Source organism: Anomaloglossus baeobatrachus, chromosome 1, assembly GCF_048569485.1.
Source record: "Anomaloglossus baeobatrachus isolate aAnoBae1 chromosome 1, aAnoBae1.hap1, whole genome shotgun sequence".
Lineage (NCBI taxonomy): Eukaryota > Metazoa > Chordata > Amphibia > Anura > Aromobatidae > Anomaloglossus > Anomaloglossus baeobatrachus.
In genome coordinates, this window is record NC_134353.1 from 25,904,954 (window position 1) to 25,922,264 (window position 17,311).

General features: G+C 52.7%; 1 protein-coding gene across 2 annotated transcripts in view; it reads left to right on the top strand.

Annotated features, from left to right (window-relative positions):
• The window catches only part of ZNF638 (zinc finger protein 638), a 423,199-nt gene that overhangs the window by 199,797 nt on the left and 206,091 nt on the right, over nucleotides 1-17,311 (top strand). For both annotated transcript variants that reach the window (XM_075346112.1, XM_075346120.1), the window contains exons 8-10: nucleotides 835-951; nucleotides 13,639-13,670; nucleotides 13,795-13,826. In XM_075346112.1, coding sequence (XP_075202227.1) covers nucleotides 835-951; nucleotides 13,639-13,670; nucleotides 13,795-13,826 — 181 coding nt within the window. The remainder of the gene's footprint in view (nucleotides 1-834; nucleotides 952-13,638; nucleotides 13,671-13,794; nucleotides 13,827-17,311) is intronic.

A 17,311-nucleotide genomic window follows, 5' to 3' on the forward strand; every position in this document is an offset into this window, starting at 1 on the left:
GCTCTCCTAGGTACAGTACACATCGGGTTAATTACCCGATGTGTACTGCAGCTACATGTCACAGTGCAGAGAGCAGGGAGCCGCGCACACTGCTTAGCGCTGGCTCCTTGCTCTCCTTGCTACAGTATACATCGGGTTAATTACCCGATGTGTACTGCAGCCACATGTGCACAGAGCAGGAGCCGGCACTGGTAACGAAGGTAAATATCGGGTAACCAGGGAAAGGGCTTCCCTTGGTTACCCAATGTTTACGCTGGTTACAGCTTACCGCAGCTGCCAGACGCCGGCTCCTGCTCCATGCTCGCTTCATTTCGTTGCTCTCTCACTGTCACACACAGCGATGTGTGTGTCACAGCGGGAGAGTGACGACCAAAAAATGAAGCTGGACATTCAGCAACGACCGGCGACCTCACAGCAGGGGCCAGGTCGTTGCTGGATGTCACACACAGCGACAGCGACGGGACGTCGCTGCAACGTCACAGAAAATGGTGACGTAGCAGCGATGTCGTTGTCGCTGTGTGTGACACCAGCTTAAGAGTCTTGTAGAAACAATGAGGGGCTTATCCCCCGTTTATAAACAAGATATCATCATGTCTGGCTGAATTTTAAGAAAATTAACCCATGCTAGGCACTGACAGTCCATGTCGTCACACTTGTCACTGATTTTTACGCCGTGCTTCTACCTTCTGTAGTTTAACCCTCAAACAAGTACAAATGTTATTCTTTTCATTCAGAAGAGAAATGTTTAATGATAGTAATGGATCTCTACTTAGATATTTTCCTCCTCTCCATGTGCACAGGAATTAATCTACATTCATGCTTTTTCTTCTGAAGGCATTCATGGAAACCAACTTTAAAGAAGCAGCCGCAGCGGCGGTGAAGTACAGCGAGTCCGTGCCGATCAAGATAAATGACAAGCGCATCACCCTGTCAATGCTTAACCCGAAAAAGGTGAGTGGTTATGTGGATCTGTCAGTGTATTCAGGAGTGGGCCCTGTTTATTCTCTACACCAAAGGCAGCCTGTTCGCTGCCTGTAGAACTACTTTTTGGGGGGTCCCACGGTAAGTCGCAGATTGTGCAGCGTTGTGCCCCTCTCATTGACCTGGACTTGCCTGTAGATGCGATTCGCAAGTTCTCTTTCAAGTGAAATCTAATATTGCTTCACAAATTAATGTGATTGATCCTTTTTGTTGTGTTTTTTTTTTGTTGTTTTTAAAAAGGGGTTTCCAAATCATAGATTTCGTATAATTTAAATTGGGATTTTCTTTGTCGCTCCATTGGGAGACCCAGACAATTGGGTGTATAGGCTATGCCTCCGGAGGCCGCACAAAGTATTACACTAAAAGTGTAAAGCCCATCCCCTTCTGCCTATACACCCCCCGTGCTCCCACGGGCTCCTCAGTTTTTATGCTTTGTGCGAAGGAGGCAGACATGCACGCACAGCTCCACAGATTGGTCAGCAGCAGCTGCTGACTATGTCGGATGGAAGAAAAGTGGGCCCATATAGGGCCCCCAGCATGCTCCCTTCTCACCCCACTCTTGTCGGCGGTGTTGTTAAGGTTGAGGTATCCATTGCGGGTACGGAGGCTGGAGCCCACATGCTGTTTTCCTTCCCCATCCCCCTCAGGGCTCTGGGTGAAGTGGGATCCTATCGGTCTCCAGGCACAGGAGACCGTGCTTCATCCACAACTCCTGTGGAGCCTGCTGGATAGGAGCCGGGTACCGTTCAGGGACATGGCCCTGCTACGTGGAGGTACTCTGTATCCCTGTGGGGACCGCGCACAGCAACACTTCAGCTTTGCTGGGTGTGCTAGTGCACCGGGGACCGCAGCGCTGACCGGGTTAAAATGTGCCATTACACACTCAGCGTTGCTGAGTGTGTTTATGTATAGGGACTGCCGCGCTGACCGCCGCTGCCACGGAAACACTGCGGCGCGGCTGGGACTTGTAGTGCGCCGGGGACTTCCGCGCTGGCCGCGCTTATACGGCGGCCGCGCTTATTACTCGAGTCCCCGGCTTTTTGCGGCCTAGTCTCTTTTTCTCCCGCCCTCAGCCCTGACAGGCAGGGGAAGGGCGGGAAGCTGCACAGAACGAGCAGCACTGAGGGCTGGAGCATGCTTTGCATACTCTACCCCTCTCACTGTGCACAGTGCGGCTCCAGTTCCCGCACTTTCTGGGCCACGCCCACGACTCCCTCCTCTCCTCAGGACGCCGGCAGCCATTCCTGTCAGCTCCTCGGACGCAGCAGAGGGGGACACAGTCTGGGAGACCCAGGCAGGGACTTGGGTGGCCTCACAACCGCTTTAAGCGGGTGGTAAGCAGCACCTGTGGTGCTAGCCCCATTGTGCAGTGGTGTAACTATACAGTATATGTTTATGGTATATACTTTACACTGTATGGTGCACAGTTGATTTCTGGCTATATACCCTATTGTGTTGCTCAGGGAAGATAATAGCATGGCGCCCACAAAAGGCAGGGGTGCCAAAACACAGGCTTATTATGCTGCCTGCGCCGCATGTACGACCCCGCTACCGGCAGGTTCCACTGACCCTCATTGTGTACAGTGCTCGGGCCCTGTGACACTTACTCAGCCAGAGCCTCTGCTAAGAGGGGCCCAGGGGGAGCCACCTGCTGACAATGTCCAGGTGACGGGGACAGAGTTTGCAAAACTCTCTGAGACTATGGCTAAGATACTAGAAGCCTTGCAGTACAGGCCGGTATCTCAGCACAGGGACTCTGTTGAATCTTTGTTCCCTGGCCCACCTCAGTTGGACCAACAATGTCCTCCCGGGGTATCTCATAGATCCCAGGCTGAGGGTTCTGACACAGACCCCAGCCCCAGACCGACTAAGCGAGCTCGCTTAGAATTTCCCTCGACATCATCATATTGTTCAGGGTCTCAGCGAGGGGAATCTCGGGTTGATGAAGCGGAGACAGTTGATCAGGATTCTGATCCTGAGGCCGCTCTCAATCTTAATACTCCAGACGGGGACGCCATAGTGAACGATCTTATTGCGTCCATCAATCAAATGCTGGATATTTCTCCCTCAGTCCCTCCAGCAGAGGAGTCGGCTTCTCAGCAGGAGAAATTCCGTTTCAGGTTCCCCAAGCGTACACAGAGTATGTTTCTGGACCACTCTGATTTCAGAGAGGCAGTCCAGAATCACCATGCTTGTCCAGATAAGCGTTTTTCTAAGCGTCTTAAGGATACACGTTATCCCTTTCCCCCTGACGTGGTTAAAAGTTGGACTCCGTGTCCCAAAGTGGATCCTCCAATCTCCAGACTGGCGGCTAGATCCATACTTGCAGTGGAAGATGGGGCTTCACTCAAAGATGCCACTGACAGGCAGATGGAGCTCTGGTTGAAATCCATCTATGAAGCTATCGGCGCTTCTTTTGCCCCAGCATTCGCAGCTGTATGGGCGCTACAAGCTATCTCAGCAGGTCAAGCGCAAATTGAAGCAGCCACATGCACGTCCGCGCCACAAGTGGCGTCCATAACCACTCAGACCTCGGCATTTGCGTCTTACGCTATTAATGCTGTCCTGGACTCTGCGAGCCGTACGGCGGTTGCAGCCGCCAATTCGGTGGTACTCCGCAGGGCCTTGTGGCTACGGGAATGGAAGGCAGATTCTGCTTCCAAAAAGCGCTTAACCAGTTTGCCAATTTCTGGCGACAGATTGTTTGGCGAGCGTTTGGATGAAATCATCAAACAATCCAAGGGAAAGGATACATCCTTACCCCAGCCCAAACCGAACATACCCCAACAGAGGAGAGGGCAGTCGAGGTTTCGGTCCTTTCGGGGCGCGGGCAGGTCCCAATTCTCCTCGTTCCAAAAGGCCTCAGAAAGAGCAAAGGAACTCTGATGCATGGCGGTCTAAGTCACGTCCTAAAAAGACCACCGGAGGGGCAGCTAACAAAGCGGCTTCCTCATGACTTTCGACCTCCTCAATCCGCATCCTCGGTCGGTGGCAGGCTCTCCCACTTTTGCGACACCTGGCTGCCACGAATAAAAGACCGCTGGGTGAGAGACATTCTGTCTCACGGTTACAAGATAGAGTTCACCTCTCGTCCCCCGACTCGATTCTTCAGGTCATCCCCGCCTCCCGAGCGAGCCGAGGCTCTTCTGCAGGCGCTGCGCACTCTGAAGGCAGAAGGAGTGGTGATCCCTGTTCCTCTTCAGCAACAGGGCCACGGTTTTTACTCCAACTTGTTTGTGGTCCCAAAGAAGGACGGGTCTTTCCGTCCTGTCCTGGACCTGAAACTGTTCAACAAACACGTAAAAACCAGGCGGTTCCGGATGGAATCCCTCCGCTCCGTCATCGCCTCAATGTCCCAAGGAGATTTCCTTGCATCGATCGATATCAAAGATGCTTATCTCCACGTACCGATTGCTCCGGAGCACCAGCGCTTCTTGCGCTTCGCCATAGGAAACGAACACCTGCAGTTCGTGGCACTGCCGTTCGGCCTGGCAACAGCCCCACGGGTTTTTACCAAGGTTATGGCTACTGTAGTAGCGGTCCTACACTCTCAGGGTCACTCGGTGATCCCGTACTTGGACGATCTGCTGATCAAGGCACCCTCTCAAGAAGCATGCCAACGCAGCCTCGACGCTACCCTGGAGACTCTCCAGAGTTTCGGGTGGATCATCAATTTTCCGAAGTCAAATCTGACACCGGCCCAATCGCTGACATATCTTGGCATGGAGTTTCATACCCTCTCAGCGATAGTGAAGCTTCCGCTGATCAAGCAGCAGTCACTACAGAAAGGGGTACAATCTCTCCTTCAAGGCCAGTCACACCCCTTGAGGCGCCTCATGCACTTCCTGGGGAAGATGGTGGCAGCAATGGAAGCAGTCCCTTTCGCGCAGTTTCACCTGCGTCATCTTCAATGGGACATCCTACGCAAATAGGACAGGAAGCCGACGTCCCTCGACAGGACCGTCTCCCTCTCTCAGGCGACCAAAGCTTCCCTTCGGTGGTGGCTTCTTCCAACTTCATTATCGAAGGGGAAATCCTTCCTACCCCCATCCTGGGAGGTGGTCACGACGGACGCGAGTCTGTCAGGGTGGGGAGCGGTTTTTCTCCACCACAGGGCTCAGGGTACGTGGACCCAGCAATAGTCGTCGCTTCAGATCAATGTTCTGGAAATACGGGCAGTGTACCTTGCCCTGAAAGCATTCCAGCAGTGGCTGGAAGGCAAGCAGATCCGAATTCAGTCGGACAATTCCACAGCGGTGGCATACATCAACCACCAAGGCGGCACACGCAGTCGGCAAGCCTTCCAGGAAGTCCGGCGGATTCTACTGTGGGTGGAAGCCACGGCCTCCACCATCTCCGCAGTTCACATCCCAGGCGTGGAAAACTGGGAAGCAGATTATCTCAGTCGCCAGGGCATGGACGCAGGGGAATGGTCCCTTCACCCGGACGTGTTTCAGGAGATCTGTTGCCGCTGGGGGGTGCCGGACGTCGACCTCATGGCGTCCCGGCACAACAACAAGGTACCGATGTTCATGGCACGGTCTCAAGATCCCAGAGCTCTGGCGGCAGACGCCTTAGTTCAGGATTGGTCGCAGTTTCAGCTCCCTTATGTGTTTCCTCCGCTGGCACTGTTGCCCAGAGTGTTACGCAAGATCAGGGCCGACTGCCGCCGCGTCATCCTCGTCGCTCCAGACTGGCCGAGGAGGTCGTGGTACCCGGATCTGTGGCATCTCACGGTCGGCCAACCGTGGGCACTGCCAGACCGACCAGACTTGCTATCTCAAGGGCCGTTTTTCCATCTGAATTCTGCGGCCCTCAACCTGACTGTGTGGCCATTGAGTCCTGGATCCTAGCGTCTTCAGGGTTATCTCAAGACGTCATTGCCACTATGAGACAGGCTAGGAAACCAACGTCCGCCAAGATCTACCACAGGACGTGGAAAATTTTCCTGTCGTGGTGCTCTGCTCAGGGTTTCTCTCCCTGGCCTTTTGCCTTGCCCACTTTTCTGTCCTTCCTTCAATCTGGACTGGAAAAGGGTTTGTCGCTCGGCTCCCTTAAGGGACAAGTCTCAGCGCTCTCTGTGTTTTTCCAGAAGCGCCTAGCCAGACTTCCACAGGTACGCACGTTCCTGCAGGGGGTTTGTCACATCGTCCCTCCTTACAAGCGGCCGTTAGAACCCTGGGATCTGAACAGGGTGCTGATGGTTCTTCAGAAACCACCATTCGAGCCAATGAGAGATATTTCTCTCTCACGCCTTTCGCAGAAAGTGGTTTTTCTAGTAGCAGTCACTTCTCTTCGGAGAGTGTCTGAGCTAGCAGCGTTGTCATGCAAAGCCCCTTTCCTGGTGTTTCACCAGGACAAGGTGGTTCTACGTCCGGTTCCGGAATTTCTCCCTAAGGTGGTATCCCCCTTTCATCTCAATCAGGATATCTCCTTACCTTCTTTTTGTCCTCATTCAGTTCACCAATGTGAAAAGGATTTGCACTTGTTAGATCTGGTGAGAGCACTCAGAATCTACATTTCTCGTACGGCGCCCCTGCGTCCCTCGGATGCACTCTTTGTCCTTGTCGCTGGCCAGCGTAAAGGGTCACAGGCTTCCAAATCAACCCTGGCTCGGTGGATCAAGGAACCAATTCTCGAAGCTTACCGTTCTGCTGGGCTTCCGGTTCCCTCAGGGCTGAAGGCCCATTCTACCAGAGCCGTGGGGGCGTCCTGGGCTTTGAGGCACCAGGCTACGGCTCAGCAGGTGTGTCAGGCGGCTACCTGGTCGAGCCTGCACACTTTCACGAAACACTATCAGGTGCAAACCTATGCTTCGGCGGATGCCAGCCTAGGTAGACGAGTCCTTCAGGCGGCGGTTGCCCACCTGTAGGAAGGGGCCGTTTTACGGCTCTATTACGAGGTGTTATTTCTTCAGCGCTCTATTGGGAGACCCAGACGATTGATTGGGGTATAGCTACTGCCCTCCGGAGGCCACACAAAGCACTACACTAAAAAGTGCAAGGCCCCTCCCCCTCTGGCTATACCCCCCCGTGGTATCACGGGTTCTCCAGTTTTAGCTTTGTGTGCGAAGGAGGTCAGACATCCACGCATAGCTCCACAGATTTTAGTCAGCAGTAGCTGCTGACTATTTCGGATGGAAGAAAAGAGGGCCCATATAGGGCTCCCAGCATGCTCCCTTCTCACCCCTGGATGGTGTTGTAAGGTTGAGGTACCTATTGCTGGTACGGAGGCTGGAGCCCACATGCTGCTTTCCTTCCACATCCCCCTGAGGGGCTCTGAGGAAGTGGGATCCTGCCGGCCTCAAAGCTCTGACGCCGGGCTCCATCCACAGACCCATTTGAACCTGCTGGATACGGAGCTGGAGTACCGTTCAGGGACATGGCCCTGCACCATTACAGGTACTCTGTGTCCCCGTACACACAGGCACAGCACACTCCAGACTTGCTGGGTGTGCTAGTGCGCCGGGGACAGTAAAGGGTTACAGTCACTGCAGCTTTGCTGAGTGACTTTGTGTTTTGGGAACTACCGCGCCGGACGCTCCGGGAGCGGCGGCGCGGCTGGGACTTGAAGTTCGCCGGGGACTGGGCGCCGACCGCGCTTTTACGGCGGCGGCGCTTATAACTCCAGTCCCCGGCTTCTGCGGCCTAGTGCCGCTTCGTTCCCGCCCCCTCCCTGTCACTCAGGGAAGGGGACAGGCGCTGAGCAATCAGCAGCGCCGAGGGCTGGAGCCTTTTTTACATGCTCCAGCCCTCTCACTGCACTCTGTCGGACGCCGGATTCCCGCTCTGCCTTGGGGGCACGCCCACGGCCCGCCCCTACTCACACGAGCTGGGGAAGAAGCCGGCAGCCATTACTGCAGAGCTCGGACTTTCGGCTCCAAGGCAGGACGGTGGCGATCATACACCCGCTTATAGGCGGGCGGTAAGCGGCACACATAGTGCTGACCACATATAACTGCAGTGTATACATGTGTTGTTTTTTTAACTACATAGGTCGCTATATGCCCGCTTGGGGAGCGACACATCAGCAGCAGGAAAGCAGGTGTGCTAAGGCACAGGCTTTCTAGGCTGCTTGTTTTGCACGACTGAGGTGTTCATTTGTGTTTATGCTTATATGCTATACATTGCACTGTACAGTCGCTAGTCTTAGCTATATTCTTCTGGAATGGCTAGACTACAGCAGCAGAAAACCAAGGGTGCTGGGGCACAGGTTTTTTTCTATGCTGCTTGTATTGCATGGGCTGCAGTGTGCATTTGTACTTGTGCTTGTATGCTATACATTGCACTGTATGGTCACTCTTCTGGGCTATATTCCCCTAGATGACCAGTCTACAGCAGCAGAAGAGCTGGGGTGCCAGGGCACAGGCTTCTATGCTGCTTGGATTGCATGTGCTGCAGTGTTCATTTGTACTTGTGCTTGTATGCTATACATTGCACTGTAGGGTCATTCTTCTGGGCTATATTCCCCTAGATGACTAGTATACAGCAGCAGAAGAGCAGGGGTGCCAGGGCACAGGCTTCTATGCTGCTTGTATTGCTTGTGCTGCAGTGGTCATTTGTACTTTATGCCTGTATGCTATACATTGCAATGTACGGTCACCAATCTTGGCTATATACTTCTAGATAGCTAGTCGGCAGCGGCAAAAAAGCAACACAGATTTCAGTGCTGTTTTTACTACATGGGATGCTGTTCATGGCACCGTCCCATTGTGTGCATGCTCCCCTGTAGCGCGTCGTCTGCCGGGGTCTCTAGCACTTCGTCTGCCGGGGCTCTACTAGTTGTGGCCAAAGAAACCTCCTGTCAACCCTGTCCATGGACAGGGACGGAGTAGTCATAATATAGAGACTTGCACCCATGGGCAATCTCCTTGACCAAAAGGCAGCTCTTCAGGGCTTTGATACTGACATCGCTCTCAATCCGGATACACCGGGTGGTAACGCCATACGGAATGATCCTATACCGTCCATCAATGGAAGGTGGAATCTTTCTCCCTCAGCTCCCCCAGTGGAGATAGGAGACGAACAGGAGAAGTTCCTTTTCAGTGTCTCACGCAGATATTGAGTATTTTTCTGGCCACGCTGACTTCAGAGAAGCAGTCCAGGAACACCACGCTTACCAGATAAGCGTCTTCTCCAAACGTTTTTAGGATACACGTTATCCCTTTTTTCCCCTGACGTGGTCAGCGCTGGACCCAGGGTCCAAAGGTGGATTCTCCAATCTCCAGGCTTGCATATGGAGCCATAGTTGCACTGGAGATGGGGCTTCACTTCAAGATGCATTCACAGACAGATGGACTCTGGTTGAAATCTGTCTAGGAGGCTATCGGCGTGTCGGTTGCTCCGGCATCCACAGCCGTATTGGCAACCTAACCTTTTCTGCTGTTCTTGCGCAGCTGACCTTGAGCAGGGACATCTGTACCGCAGAGGCGTCCGTAACCCCGCAATGTCTGCACTGCGACTTACCCTGTTAATACTGTCCTAAAAGTACAGTCGAGGTTTCGGTCCTTCCCAAGCTCCGGCAGGTCCCAATTGTCCTCGTGCAAAAGGGCTACAAAACCTCAGACGGGCTCAGATTCCGGCCGGGCTCAATCTCGCCCAAGGAAGGCAGTCGGAGGAACCGCTACCAAGGCGGTCTCCTCATGTCTCTCAGCTCTCTCTCTCTCTCCGCATCCGCGGTTGATGGCAGACTCCCCCGCCTTTGGCGACATTTAGCTGCCACAGGTCACAGACCGGTGGGTGACGGACATTGTGCTCACGTGCACAGGACAGTGTTCTGTTCTCGTCCTCCGACTCCATTCTTCAGAAGGGCCCCACCTCTCCACCGAGCAGATGCCCTGCTGCAGGCGGTGGACGCTCTAAGAGCAGAAGGAGTGGTGATCCCTGTCCCCCCTCAGGAACGAGGGCGAGGGTTTGTACTCCAATCTCTTTGTGGCTCCAAAAATGGACGGTTCCTTCCGTCCTGTTCTGGTTCTGAAACTGCTCAACGAGCATGCGAACGCCAGGCGGTTCCGGATGAGATCCCTCCGATCCGTCATTGCCTCAATGTCTCGAGGAGACTTCCTTGCCTCAACAGACATCAAAGATGCCTATCTCCACGTGCCAATTGCTACGGAGCACCAACGTTTTCTACGTTTTGTGATAGGAGACGAACATCTTCTGTTCGTAGCTCTGCCATTCAGTCTGGCGACAGCCCCACGGGTGGGCACCAAGGTCATGGCAGCAGTGGTAGCAGTCTTGCACTCTCACGGACACCCGGTGATTCCGTACTTGGACGATCTACTCGTTAAAGCAACCTCCCTCGAGGCATGCCAACGCAGCCTGAATGTTACGCTGGAGACTCTCCAGACTTTCGGGTGGATCATCAATTGGGCAAGGTCAAATCTGTCTCCGACTCAATCACTAACGTATCTCGGCATGGAGTTTCATACTCTATCAGCCATAGTGAAGCTTCCGCTGAACCAGCAGCGTTCACTGCGGACAGAGGTGCAGTCTCTCCTTCAAGGCCAGTCGCACCCCTTAAGGCGCCTCATGCACTTCCTAAGGAAGATGGTGGCAGCCATCGAGGCAGTTCTCTTTGCGCAGTTTCATCTGCGCCAACGGCAATGGGACATTCTCCGCCAATGGGATGGGCAGTCAACCTCCCTGGACGGGAAGTCTCCCTTTCCCTGACGGCCGAGGACTCTCTGCAATAGTGGCTTATTCCCACCTCATTGCCATAGCCCCCATCCTGGGCAGTGGTCACGACAGATACGAGTCTGTCAGGGTGGGGAGCAGTTTGTCTCCGCCACATGGCTCAGGGGACGTGGACTCAGCAGGAGTCCACCCTTCAGTTCGATGTGCTGGAAATCGGGGCAGGGTATCTTACCCTATTAGCTTTCCAAAAGTGGCTAGAAGGGAGCAGATCCGAATCCAGTCGGACATCTCCACAGCGGTGGCATACATCAACCACCAAGGAGGGACACGCAGTCAGCAGCCTTCCAGGAAGTCCGGCGAATCCTCATGTGGGTGGAGGACACAGCATCCACCATATCCGCAGTTCACATCCCGGGCGTAGAAAACTGGGAAGCAGACTTCCTCAGTCGCCAGGGCATGGACGCGGGGGAATGGTCCCTTCACCCGGACGTGTTTCAGGAAATCTGTTGCCGCTGGGGGGGGCCGGACGTCGACCTAATGGCGTCTCGGCACACCAACAAGGTCCCGGCATTTATGGCACGATCGCGCGATCACAGAGCTCTGGCGGCAGACGCCTTAGTGCAAGATTGGTCGCAGTTCCGGCTCACATATGTGTTTCCACCTCTGGCACTCTTGCCCAGAGTACTGCGCAAAAATCAGATCCGATTGCAGCCGCGTCATACTCGTCGCACCAGACTGGCCGAGGAGATCGTGGTACCCGGATCTGTGGCATCTCACGGTCGGCCGACCGGGGTCACTACCAGACCGACCGGACTTACTGTCTCAATGGCCGTTTTCTCCATCGGAATTCTGCGGCCCTGAACCTGACTGTGTGGCTTGTGTGTCCTGGATCCTAGCGTCTTCAGGATTATCCCAAGGGGTCGTTGCCACCATGAGACAGGCTAGGAAGCCCACGTCTGCTAAGATCTACCACAGAACGTGGAAGATTTTCTTAATCTGGTGCTCTACTCAGGGAGTGTCTCCCTGGCCATTTGCATTGCCTATCTTTCTTTCCTTCCTACAATAGGAGTTAGAAAAGGGCTTGTCGCTAGACTCCCTCAAAGGGCAAGTCTCAGCACTATCCGTGTTTTTTCAGAAGCGTCTAGCACGTCTTTCTAAGGTGCGCACGTTCCCGCAGGGGGTTTGTCATATCGTACCCCCGTACAAGCGGCCGTTGGATCCATGGGATCTGAACAGGGTTCTAGTTGCTCTCCAGAAGCCGCCTTTCGAGCCTCTGAAGGAAGTTTCCTTTTCTCGCCTGTCACAGAAGGTGGCGTTTCTCGTTGCGATCACATCGCTTCGGCGAGTGTCTGAGCGGGCAGCTCTGTCATCCAAGGCTCCCTTCCTGGTGTTTCACCAGGACAAGGTAGTGCTGCGCATCATTCCGGAGTTTCTTCCTAAGGTAGTATCCTCGTTTCATCTTAATCAGGATATCTCCTTACCGTCCTTTTGCACTCATCCGGTTCACCGGTATGAGAATGATTTACGTTTGCTAGATCTGGTGAGAGCACTCAGAATCTACATTTCCCGCACGGCGCCCGTACGCCGTTCCGATGCCCTTGTCGCTGGTACGCGCAAGAGGTTGCAGGCTTCTAAAGCCACCCTGGCTCGATGGATCAAAGAACCAATTCTGGAAGCCTACCGTTTTGCAGGGCTTCCGGTTCTTTCAGGGCTGAAAGCCCATTCAACCAGAGCCGTGAATGCGTCCTGGGCGCTACGACACCAGGCTTCGGCTCAACAGGTGTGCCAGGCAGCTACCTGGTCGAGTCTGCACACTTTCACCAAACATTATCAGGTGCATACCTATGCTTCGGCGGTTGCCAGCTTAGGCAGAAGAGTCCTGCAGGCGGCAGTGACATCCCCGTAGGGGAGGGCTGTTTTGCAGCTCTAACATGAGGTATCTCTTTACCCACCCAGGGACAGCTTTTGGACGTCCCAATCGTCTGGGTCTCCCAATAGAGCGCTGAAGAAGAAGGGAATTTTGTTACTTACCGTAAATTCCTTTTCTTCTAGCTCTTATTGGGAGACCCAGCACCCGCCCTGTTGTCCTTCGGGATTTCTTGGTTGTTTGCGGGTACACATGTTGTTCATGTTGAACGGTTTTTCAGTTCTCCGACGTTATTCGGAGTTAATTTGTTTAAACCAGTTATTGGCTTCCTCCTTCTTGCTTTGGCACTAAAACTGGAGAACCCGTGATACCACGGGGGGGTATAGCCAGAGGGGGAGGGGCCTTGCACTTTTTAGTGTAGTGCTTTGTGTGGCCTCCGGAGGGCAGTAGCTATACCCCAATCAATCGTCTGGGTCTCCCAATAAGAGCTAGAAGAAAAGGAATTTACGGTAAGTAACAAAATTCCCTTCTTTACCCACCCAGGGACTGCTTTTGGACGTCCCAATTGTCTGGGTCTCCCAATGGAGCGACAAAGAAGAAGGGAATTTTGTTTACTTACCGTAAATTCCTTTTCTTCTAGCTCCATTTGGGAGACCCAGCACCCGCCCCTGTTTTTTTGTGTACACATGTTGTTCATGTTGAATGGTTTCAGTTCTCCGATTATTCCTTCGGATTGAATTTACTTTAAACCAGTTTATAATTTTTTCCTCCTTCTTGCTTTTGCACCAAAACTGAGGAGCCCGTGGGAGCACGGGGGGTGTATAGCCTGAAGGGGAGGGGCTTTACACTTTTAGTGTAATACTTTGTGCGGCCTCCGGAGGCATAGCCTATACACCCAATTGTCTGGGTCTCCCAATTGGAGCTAGAAGAAAAGGAATTTACGGTAAGTAAACAAAATTCCCTTCATTCTCGACATGTCAACAGTTGTCATCACTGCTGCAGCCAATCACTGAGCTCAGCGGTTCTGACAATGTAGACGGCACGATGATGCGCCTGACCTGACGCATCACATATATTATGTTTTCAAAAATAATTTGTACCTCGTTCTATCGAAGCGCGCACACAATCTAAATCCTTGTCCATTTGTCTTCACAGTATTTAGAGAACATGGCTGAGAAGGCTGCAGAGTAAGTGGAACATTATTCTACTACACCACGCGCTGGCTTATGCGTGGATTTCACGTTAAGCAGTTTTTGTTTTTTGTTAAGCTTATGTATTTTTTTTTTTTTTCTCTACCCCTTCCTCATCCAGGGTGAAACCTGTTGAAGCTCCAGCAGAGAAAGGTACGTGCTCAGCCATTTCTGTCTGTCTTATAGGAGTGATAGTGAAGAGCCACCTCTCTATTCATTCTCGAGAGAGAGTGTAGAGGGGAGACTACAAAGGGGTCTCTCAAGGTCTGACTGCCGATTTCAGATTATCTGGGATGTCATGTGTGCACACGAGAAAGGATAACAGACTCTACATCGGTTATGAGCTGTCTTCCATGACAGACGTCAAAGGAATTCTTGTTTATTGTTCACAAATGTAGTTCTAGATAAGAAAAGGGTGTAGACAAAATATAGTCCAATCAAATATCGCAGGTCGGGCTCGGGGCGTGTAGCAATTTGCATAGTCTCTACTGGATTGGTTGTTCCAAACTGTGGATATTCTTCCTTGTGCTCATCATCTTGAGTGTTGTCCAGGAAGCAGGAGCCATCTTTGATTCATACATATACTAACATATTGTATTAAGGAAAATCATTGAAAATATATATTGTGTGTGTTAGTAAAAAAACAAAAGCATTCATAAATGTTAGTTAACAGCAGCTAAACTACGTATCCGGGTCTGTGAAATGGCTGAATTAAGTATTTTAGGTTACTTAATTCTTAACCCTAACAAGAGAGGCAGCCTTACCAGAGTCCTAGTGTGGAGGTGGTCTGACTTATAGCTTGTTTGTTTAAACGTAATAAGAATATCTGTGTATGTAAATAATCAAAATATAGATGTAGTTGCATAATTATCTTTCTGTCTATGTAGCAATCGCATAGACCCATAATATGATTCTAAGCTGTATAGTCATGAAGGGGTTACCAAGGATAAGTGAACAGATGTACAAACAGTAAAAGTTTTTCTTCGGCGCTCCATTGGGAGACCCAGACGATTGGGTGTATAGTACTGCCTCTGGAGGCCACACAAAGCATTACACTAAAAAGTGTAAGGCCCCTCCCCTTCTGGCTATACACCCCCAGTGGGATCACTGGCTCACCAGTTTTCTGCTTTGTGCGAAGGAGGTCAGACATCCACGCATAGCTCCACTGTTTTTAGTCAGCAGCAGCTGCTGACTATGTCGGTTGGAAGAAAAGTGGGCCCATATGGGGCCCCCAGCATGCTCCCTTCTCACCCCACTTTTGTCGGGTGTTTGTTAAGGTTGAGGTACCCATTGCGGGTACGGAGGCTGGAGCCCACATGCTGTTTTCCTTCCCCATCCCCCCTCAGGGCTCTGGGCGAAGTGGGATCTTACAGGTCTCCAGGCACTGAGACCGGGCTCCATCCACAGACCCAGAGAACCTGCTGGATATGGAGCTGAGTATCGTCAGGGACAGGCCCTGCTACATTAAGGTACTCTGTGTCCCCGGGCAAGCGCGCACACACACACCAGCATTGCTGGGAGTGTTAGTGCGCCGGGGGCAACAGCGCGGAGCGCTCGTGCTATTATTCACTACAGCTTTGCTGAGTGACTTTATGTATTGGGAACTGCCGCGCCGGCCGCTGCTGGGTGTTTTTTACATTGTGGCGCGGCTGGGACTTGTGGTGCGCCGGGGACTTCCGCGCTGGCCGTGCACATGGACGGCCGCGCTTATTACTCGAGTCCCCGGCTTTGCGGCCTAGTTTTCGTTCCCGCCTCCAGCCCTGCCAGTCAGGGGTGAGGCGGGACGCTGTACAGACAGTCAGCGCCGAGGGCTGGAGTCTGCCTTGCATTCTCCAGCCCCCTTCACTGGACACAGTGGGACGCCAGTTTCCCGCTCTTGTCTGGGGCACGCCCACGGCCCGCCCCTCGTCACACGAGCTGGAGAAGGACGCCGGCAGCCATTCCTGCACGCAGTCCGAGCTGGGGAACGGAGACATGCTCTGGGCAACCACTCACAGGGCTCTGGCGACCACACACCCGCGTTATAGGCGGGCGGTAAGCAGCACCTGAAGTGCTGACCCCACTAAATACCGAAGTGTCCATTTGTAGTTTATGCTTGTATGCTATACACTGCACTGTACGGTCGCTATCTTTGGCTATATGCCCATCCTAGATGGCGAGATAACAGCAGCAAAAAAGCAAGGGTGCTAAGGCACAGGTTTTCTATGCTGCTTGTACTGCATGTGCTGAAGTGTTCATTTGTACTTATGCTTGTATGCTATACATTGCACTGTACGGTCGCTACTCTTGGCTATATTCTCCTAGAGGGCTGGACAGCAGCAGCAAAAAAGCATGGGCGCCAAGGCACAGGCTTTATAGGCTGCTTGTATTGCATGTGCTGAAGTGTTCATTTGTACTTATGCTTGTATGCTATACATTGCACTGTACGGTCGCTACTCTTGGCTATATTCTCCTAGAGGGCTGGACAGCAGCAGCAAAAAAGCATGGGTGCCAAGGCACAGGCTTTATAGGCTGCTTGTATTGCATGTGCTGAAGTGTTTATGCTTGTATGCTATACATTGCATAGATGGCTAGAATACAGCAGCAAAAAAGCAACACAGGCTTTCTATGCTGCTTTTCCTGCATGTGATACTGTTCCACCGGCAGGTTCCACTGACCCCCATTGTGTGCAATGCACCCCTGTAGCACTTGGTCAGCCGGGGTCTCTACTAGAGGTGGCCAAAGGAATCACCTGTGAACCCTGTCCAGGGACAGGGACGGAGTTGCAGTTTCGGCTGATAGATTGTCATGGGATAGAGACTTTGCAGTCCAGACAGGCCATGGGCAATCTTGATTAATGCTCCCTGGCCACCCTCATTTGGAACATAATCAGTGCTCCGGGGGGGGTCCCAGGCATTCCAGGGTGAAGGCTCTGACACGGACGGCAGTCCCAGACAGCCTAAGCTAGCTCGCTGGGTGCGGCACTCGGCTTCATCACTGGTCAAGGTCCCAGCGGGAGGACTCTCTGTATGATGAGGCAGACGTAGCTGATCAGGGCTTTGGTCCTGACATCGCTCTCAATCCGGATACACCGCATGGTGACGCCATAGTGAATGATCTTATAGCGTCCATCCATGGAATGTTGGAGATTGCTCCCTCAGCTCCCCCAGTGGAGGAGTCAGCTTCACAGCAGGAGTAATCCTTTTTCAGTATCTCATGCGTATATTGAGTACTTTTCTGGCCACGCTGACTTCAGAGAAGCAGTTCAGAAACACCACGCTTACCAGATAAGCGTTTTCTCCAAACGTATTAAGGATACACGTTATCCCTTCCCCCTGACGTGGTAAAGCGCTGGACCCAGGGTCCAAAGGTGGATCCCCCAATCTCCAGGCTTGCGGCTAGATCCATAGTTGCAGTGGCGATGGGACGTCACTTAAAGATGCCATTGACAGACAGATGGACCTCTGGTTGAAATCTGTCTGTGAAGCTATCAGCGTGTCGGTTGCTCCGGCATTCGCAGCCGTATGGGCACTCTAAGCTTTTTCAGCTGGTCTTGCGCAGCTGGTCTTGAGCACATGTACATCTGTGCCGCAGGTGGTGTCCTTAACCTCGCAATGTCTGCATTGCGACTTACCCTAGTAATGCTGTCCTGGGGGGAC